General features: G+C 41.6%; 1 protein-coding gene across 1 annotated transcript; it reads left to right on the plus strand.

The window, feature by feature from the left end:
* The first annotated feature begins 6,383 nt into the window (after positions 1–6,383).
* Positions 6,384–7,852, plus strand: LOC115550944 (uncharacterized). Its single transcript, XM_030366351.1, has one exon. It carries the CDS (start codon positions 6,453–6,455, stop codon positions 7,419–7,421), a length of 969 nt encoding a protein of 322 aa, XP_030222211.1. The 5' UTR covers positions 6,384–6,452; the 3' UTR covers positions 7,422–7,852.
* Positions 7,853–8,186: the final 334 nt, after the last annotated feature.

The raw sequence follows: 8,186 nt of genomic DNA on the forward strand, positions 1-8,186 counted from the left end.
TGATTGTTTGTGTCCGATCAGATGCTTAAAGTCACATAGAAAGCTTATACACTACTCCTGTAACCTTTTGCCATAAAACAAAAAGCAGATAAAATATACACACATCCGAAATATTAGCTGTTGATGTGTTGTGGCCGGAGTTTGGTTATTTCTGGTGATGAAAGTGTGTGTCTGTTTGAACTTATCACTGTTCTACTTTATGTTCTTCAGAACTTGAGTCAGGTTGTTAAAACATGCAAAGTTTATACCCCCCTTTGAATTGGCTGCTATTTATAGCATTTTAGGAAAGGGTGGTTTATAGAACGGAGGCCCTGCCCTTCAGTGGGGAAACATTTGGAAACTTACAGGCGCTGGAAAGACTGAGTGAACTGAGAACACTAAAGCCCTTACAAATGTGAGATCTATCACTTCACAAGGCTGACATAAATACAGTTTCCAACCACTGGATTTAAATCAACAAGCTAAGTAGCTTTAATGATAAGGCCCCAATAAGATAAAATACAATGTGATAAAGTAGTACAAAGTCATCAATTTGGTTAACATGTGAGTGGATACAATCAACCTTTATTTGATGTGAAAGTGGAACAAAGCGAAGTAGCACATTAATGGCTGTCACATGATGTCTTTCTATTAAGTTATCTGTACATCGTATTGTCAATGAGCATTAACTTTTTGAGCCATACATCTATTCTAAAATATCCTTGGCACCGGTTAGTGAAAGGGTTGAGAAAGATAGAGTGAATGACAAAAGTTATTTACACTGAACACACTAAGGAGACTTTTTTGAGTGTCACCCTTACATTGTGGCACCCTTACATTCTCAGAACACCTATAAGAGACAGCCCAAGAAGAGAGCATTTTTGAGTGTCATCCCTACGTGACCTTCACATTAAGGGTTAATGAGGCAGATGCTTCATTAGTTGTTAATCCTTTCCTAAAAAATACCTTATAACTAAAATTCAAAACTTTTTTGCTTTGAGCGATGTGATGCATATGTCTTGCAACCATTTAAATGTGTCTGTAGGCCTGAAATAACGCATAACCAATAACTTTTGTAGCCCCAGTACAGAGACGTTAAAATGTACCACTATTTGAGTGAAAACAATACTTAGTGACTGAGTTAAGGATCATTCCCAATACACACATTTGGATAGGGTACTTCCTCTTTCTCTCAGTAGTCCCTGCACGTTTAGTCAATGAATCATCTCGAATCTGGGGGTCATTTTTTCGTGTCTTTTTCTTTTTATTGGCGGTTGCCTTCAGCGTATCTGGCGCTCAGCACAAGTTTGCTAAGTGTTCCTCCTCTGGGCTGGAATGTGTGGGGGGCTTCTTCATGATGTCAAATGAACTCCGCACAGGCATTCCAAAGGGGCGATAACCCCAGCACAGCAGTGCCTCCGATTTATTTACCAATTTGGATACACACATCACTTTAATCTTGGAATTCCCACTAGAGTGTAAACTGCATTTCTGACTGGCTTGTATCCCATGGTCGCTAATTGCCCCTACAGCACCACACACAAACAATTGACAGTGTGAAGGTTTAACATGCGACCAGCCACTGAAAGAGTGTGTCGTACATATTTGCCTAGAAGACAAATAGCTATTACAGGTAATTTGCATTCCCTGCTGTGTGGTGACCAATAGGGACGTGGTGCCTGGAATACATCTCACTACCAGGACAGAGGTTTGCTTCTTCAGGGAACTTTAATATTGAATTAAGCTGAAGGCAATCAAATGGCATTTCCACTCCAAGCGAGAGTTACTTAAAATGTCAAGAAGCACTTCTTGAGAACGTGTTATGTCTAAAAATATTGTGCCATGGCCCCTGTTCAATGTCTAAAGCTATCACACATCTTTGCACCTGTGGCTGAATAATAGCATGGCAACATATTGTATTCAATGCGAAAGTGTTTCCAAAGAATACGGAAGTAAAGGCTTTACTTCTAGAAGCCCAACAGTGCAAACCTGTCACACCACAGTCAAAACCCAGCTGGAGCTGCTCCGCCCCGCTCTATTCAGTGGCCCAGTTAGACAGCATGTTGATATTGGCTGATGCCTTCGAGGCTCTTCAAAAGGCTAATCCAACCAGACGACGAGGCACTGAGTAAACGAAAGACAAACATTACCTACCTTTACCAGAAATACACGTCGGATTGCTTTCAAAAGAGAAAGGAAAGGAATGATTGAAGCCAGCTGTGAAAATCCAACTGGTATTTCTCTGTATCTTAAGAGAGGGGGACAATGGGTCCGGGCCTCACCTTACATCTGCATACATTTGCCTGAAAACATACTGTCAACTTCAACCTATTTATGCTTAATGTATAATGCAACCAGTTTACATGATCATATTAATATCGTATTCATTCAGAGTTAATGCTATGATTTACATTTCTCGTTTTAAAAATGTGAACTTCAATCTGTTTAGATACAATTTGTTAAAGTAGGTCATTTTTGGACTAATTAGAAGCTCTATCTAGAGGACGATCTAGGACAAGTGTGCTGAGAAATGTTCCATATTCCAACCATAATCCATGTTTGTAATATGGATTTTTGTTCAGCAGATTAGTAGATGTCTGCTCTGTATATTCAGCGTTGGTTAATGGAGAATATTAATCATCAACATGATGGAACTTCTCTTTCAACGCAGAAAATATAAAACCAACGCTTGGACTCCTGATGTTTTCATTGGAAAATCTCTTTATGATAACAGTCCAAAGTGAAGCACTGAAACCTCTTTGACGGTTCTTTTGTAAATGATGGACAAAACCCCATAATCTTAGTTAAGGTTCAGTTACTGCTTAAATAACTCAGCAACTCAAATCAATCATTTACTTGTTTCAAAGCAACACTTTTAAGAATATATTCTGATTAACCCACTGTCCTTTCGAACAAAAAGTTGAGTGAATATATGGAACATATATCACATGGCACATGTCCTACATATTCCTCAGGGCAACATTCGTGCATCATGTCGTTAAACAATGTACTCAAACCACAAATGTAAATGCACGTTCTTAGGCTTGTGTTGAGGGACAGCTGCTGAACTGGTTCTGTAAAGCTTCCATACCGAGCATTCTTTATTGTCTAGTAAATGTCTTCCCCTCCTTAGCGCCCATCTACTGTATTCACTGTTGCTCAACGTGTACTTGCATGTTCCCCATGTGCGTGCTGGTTTCAACAATTTTACCTACTATGTATTATTTGCATTTCATTTGTGTAGTTTGTTTATTGTGTTATATATGCATTCATCCATATTTTTTCTATATCAACAAGCCATTTTCGACATGCTGATCTCCACAACACTCGTCCAAGCAATAATACCGTAGAGCAGAGGCCAATAGAAATGATACTGTGTGACATTCTCAGGACTCTTTGGGGAAGCATTACAAACCACTTACTATATTTAATCTATCAATTATGACCCGAGTGCTTCACCGGATATAAACCCTGCATTTCCTCAAGTCAAATGCTGACCATACTCAAAGCAACACGTGTGATGTGATCTTCTGTGACCTCATCCTTGGCCTCTGCATATACCATGCTTTTGTATGGTATATGGATATTAGTATATATATTATTCTTATGTTGGTATGAATACAACATCAACAACAATTCAAGTTCAATACCCTCATATATGCGGCAATGACTGGGGCGATTAAAGCTTCGGAAAGCGAAACACAAGATGATGATTCTTTTGTATGCCCTCAGTATCTGCCATATGTCCTGCAGCGTGCTGAAGGATTTTCTCCTCATCTTTTAATTTTACTAGCAGTGGGAGGGCTTCCTTCCTGTCAGGGTAATGACATGTTAACGTCTCCTCCCTATAGTGGTCCTTCACCACAGCTGTCTAATGACTGCATCAGTGTATGACTGCCTGACGGATGCCTTCAGTGTTCTCACCAGCTTGCCTTGAATACTAAAGTTGCTGGTTACCAGCATCCTTGTTGGAAGCCCTGATTGGCATGCAGGCAAAGGCCTAACAGCAGAAAGTATAACTACGGTAGTTATAGGCCTAATCTACTTTGCCCCGAGTGAACTACCCACACAATGGGTAGGAAGCCTAAAACAAAACTCTGTCTGTGGTGTTACAGAAGAAACTGAATCGACAAAGGGTTACTCATTTGATAGTTGCTTAATAATATCTGTTTTGCTTTCAAGCTGGGTAAATCCCAGTTAAACAAATAAGAAAAATGTAGACGAATGCAAATCACATTCTTGTAAGTATGAGGACGAAATAAATTAGCCTATTTCTTAAAGTGCTTGCCCTAGGTCTGTAAAAAAAAGATCTGCATAAGTAGGATACCTGCAATAAAAAGTAACTTCAGCTTTAAAACAGCTTTCAGGAAAGTGCATTTTAGTTGAATTTGTGTAATCTTTGTTTTGCCCAACATCTCATCGTGGTGCAGCACCTCTAGTCTAGCACATGCATTAAGCTGTAGCCCCCTCTTGTGGCCACAGTAAATAATGCAGCAATAGAGCCTTAAGGGCTTACGGACCCGAGGTTGTTTCTATGGAGGGCTTGGCTTTCAATGCCTTGTTATGTCCCTGTCATCTAGCCTACAACTCATCCACATAATGTGTTTTGATCGACAGAAATTAAATCATGGATCAGGTAAAAAAAAAAAAAAACATTAATTAATCAGATCAGTGGCCGATTTAGCAAATTGGGGGCCCAAGGCAAAGATATGTATGTGGCCTCATCCGATCTTTAAAAGAGAACGGAGAAAAAACAATTACCGACTGAATGGTGGATATGCAGGTAAAGCTAATGTACGCGGAAGTAAAGGTTGGAGATGAGAAAAAAAACTTCCCCTTTAAACCCTGCATAGGACTTCTTTCCTAAAAAATGCAGATGGAAAGCAGAGAACACACAAAGTGTAGCACTACACAAACTAATAGTCACGATGGAATCTAAAAGAGAATAAGGTTTCAGATAGCACCTGTCTTTGCCAAAATGCCAGGAAAATCAGCAATTTTTTTTTTTTTTTTAAGATCAAATCAATATCAATATAACTAGCAAGACAGTTAGACTAAACCCCCATAAACAGTCATATACTAAGCAAAGATAAGATAAGATAAATAATTTACTTTGTATGTGTGAGTGAGGTTGCAATTTGCATTGCACTTGAGATTGACATTTCAATCATTCTACAAACAAACTCATGCACAAGATACAGGATATTGTAAGTGAATTGACATTACAGTTGAGATTGAACATTTTAAACATTGTACAAAGTGTGAGATGGAGAGAGAGAGAGAGAGAGAGAGAGAGAGAGAGAGAGAGAGAGAGAGAGAGAGAGAGAGAGAGAGAGAGAGAGAGAGAGAGAGAAAAAAAGAGAGAGAGAGAGAGAGAGAGAGAGAGAGAGAGAGAGAGAGAGAGAGAGAGAGAGAGAGAGAGAGAAGAGAGAGAAGAGAGAAAATATAGATTGTTCTCCACATCACACGCTTCTGACACAGAGTCCTACTTATTGACGTCCTCTAACCCTGCGTTCACACCAAAAGATGCATTTGCTGCCCGAACGCGTTGACGCCTGAGTTTTGCGGCGCGTCAAATCAAGTTTTGCGGCGCAGCAAAAGCTTTGACGCGCCGCAAAAGTTTTGACGCGCCGCAAAACTTCTGCTGCGCCGCAGTTTTGCAGCGCGTGAAGATTCGCGGCACGGCAAGTTTTTCCCGCGGTGCTTCTGAATTCATTCAAACCATGGCCGACATTACGAGCATCATATCTCTTTACCTGTTGTGGTAGAGGGAGAGACGTCAGAATGCTCGTCGTCGTTTATGGGTTCATGAGACCATTCGGAGCCGTACAGAGCTCGGTGAATTTCACCGTCTTCTGCAGGAGCTCCGTCTGGATGGCGAACGCTTCCAGCGCTATTTGAGGCTGACTCCGGCCCAGTTTGATGACCTGCTAGCTAGGATCGGTGCTAGGATCACTCGGTTGGACACCAACTACAGGCGCTCCATCTCAGCTTCAGAGCGCCTGTCCATCTGTCTCCGGTGAGTGGTTTCATAATTTGTGTCTCAAAAATCGAAACATAAACATTTTACTTCAGGTTCACCAAGCAGGCGTTTCCATGGTAGACACTACCATTATTATTATCCTCTGCCGACAATAGTATAGTATGTAGTCAAATAGGCAAGGCAAGGCAAGGCAACTTTATTTATATAGCACTTTTCATACACAAGGCAGACTCAAAGTGCTTCACATATAAACATTGTCATACAATAAAATAAAATATTAGATAAGTAAAAGAAAAACATATGCAAAGAAATGGGTAAAATAGAAAAAGGCATTTTAGTATTAAAATAGAAAATAAAGGCAAAGTTAAAAAAGCTTTTTAGAAAGTGCAATGTATTTAAGATTTTAGCAGAAAGCTAAATACAATGAATAGATCCATTATGTTGATCAAATATGACTCCTGCCTTTGTAAAAAATATATATTACAAATAAATGGGGAAAAAATATTGTAAATGTATGATACCTATACTATCTTCACTACAACACTTTTTTTTTTTATTCTGCAGATACCTAGCCACTGGGGACTCCTACAGGACCATCGCAAATAGTTTCCCTGTTGGGATCTCCACTGTCTCCAGCATTGTCCCTGATGTTGCCACTGCAATCTGGGACTCTCTGGTGGAGGAGTTCATGGCTGTGCCCAGCACAGATGAGTGGAGGTCCATTGCAGGGAGGTTTGAGGAGCGGTGGAATTTTCCTCTTTGCTGTGGAGCATTAGATGGGAAGCATGTGGTCATCAAAGCCCCTGCTCACTCAGGATCCCAGTTCTACAATTACAAGGGAACTTTCTCTCTTGTTCTCTTGGCGGTTGTAGACGCGGAATATTGTTTCCGGGTGATTGATGTCGGGGGGTACGGAAGAACCAGCGATGGTGGGATTCTGGCCAACTCTGCTTTTGGTGCAGCCCTTCAGTCTGGCACCCTCCAACTGCCTGCCGACCTGCCACTACCAGGAGCTGACCACCGAGGACCACAGCCACATGTCTTCGTGGCTGATGAGGCCTTTCCACTGCGGAAAAACCTCATGAGGCCATTCCCTGGTCGCAACCTGGCAAGAGAGCGCCGGGTTTTCAATTACCGTCTGTCCCGAGCTCGGATGGTTGTGGAGAATGCCTTTGGGATCCTTTCTTCCCAGTGGAGGGTCTACAGGCGTGCCTTCGAGGTCAAAGTTGAGGTTGCGGAGAAGTGTGTGAAGGCTACCTGTATTCTCCACAACTTCATGCGAAGGACCACCCCCCCAAGTGCATTGAGGGGGAACATCCCAGTTGGCGAGGTGGACCCACTGCCAGGTCTACGGAGAGTTGCTGCCAACAACTCAGCGAGGGAAGCCATCAGGATTCGGGAGGCCTTCAAGTCCTACTTCTCCGCTGAGGGAACCGTCCCATGGCAAGACAACGTGTAGCGCACCAGCACACCCAAAACGGCTCTTTTAAGAGCCACCCACACATTACTATTGAGCAAACTTCCTGAAATTACTTTATTGACAGTGATCTTCTGACTTAATGAAGAATGTCTCCTTAACATACAACAGTAATATGCCATTATTAACTAAGTTTGTTAATGTTAGTTTATATTTTGTAATCAGGTAACTGTGACAGTCCTCAGCCATCTTGCTTCCCTTCTGCTGGCCTCTGTTCTTCTTCCAGGGAAGCTGATTGGCTGGCCACCTCATTGAGGGATTGAACTCACCTGCAGGAGGCCGAATAAGCAGAAGATGGGGGGAATCCAACATGGCGCTCTCGCTCTCCCACCTGGAAGGCTGGTGCTGCCTGGCACCCAACTGGGTTTTGTTTGGGGCTGTTATTCTAGCCCTTTAGCATACTCATAGTTTAGTTTAACTGTAAACACAACTCTACACTACAGAATGCTGATTTGTGGGGTTTTTCGAGTTACTAAATAAATGTGACGTTCATTTAACTGTTGCTGCGTGGACCTCCCGTTCTTGGTTGTGCTCTTCAACGAGCAGGGCACAACATAACTGACAAAAATACCTTAAACAAAGTTGCTTGGACCCCAAAATCTGTGGCACAAAATAATTTGCAACATTTCCCTCAAGCAACATAAATGGCCATTCAATAAAGATTATGAAGACACATTTTTGGTATGAAAAATAATTTATTGGTGTGTGTGCGCGTGTGTGTGTGTGTGTGTGTGTGTGTGTGTGTGT

Source organism: Gadus morhua, chromosome 9 (assembly GCF_902167405.1).
Source record: "Gadus morhua chromosome 9, gadMor3.0, whole genome shotgun sequence".
Taxonomy (NCBI): Eukaryota; Metazoa; Chordata; class Actinopteri; order Gadiformes; family Gadidae; genus Gadus; species Gadus morhua.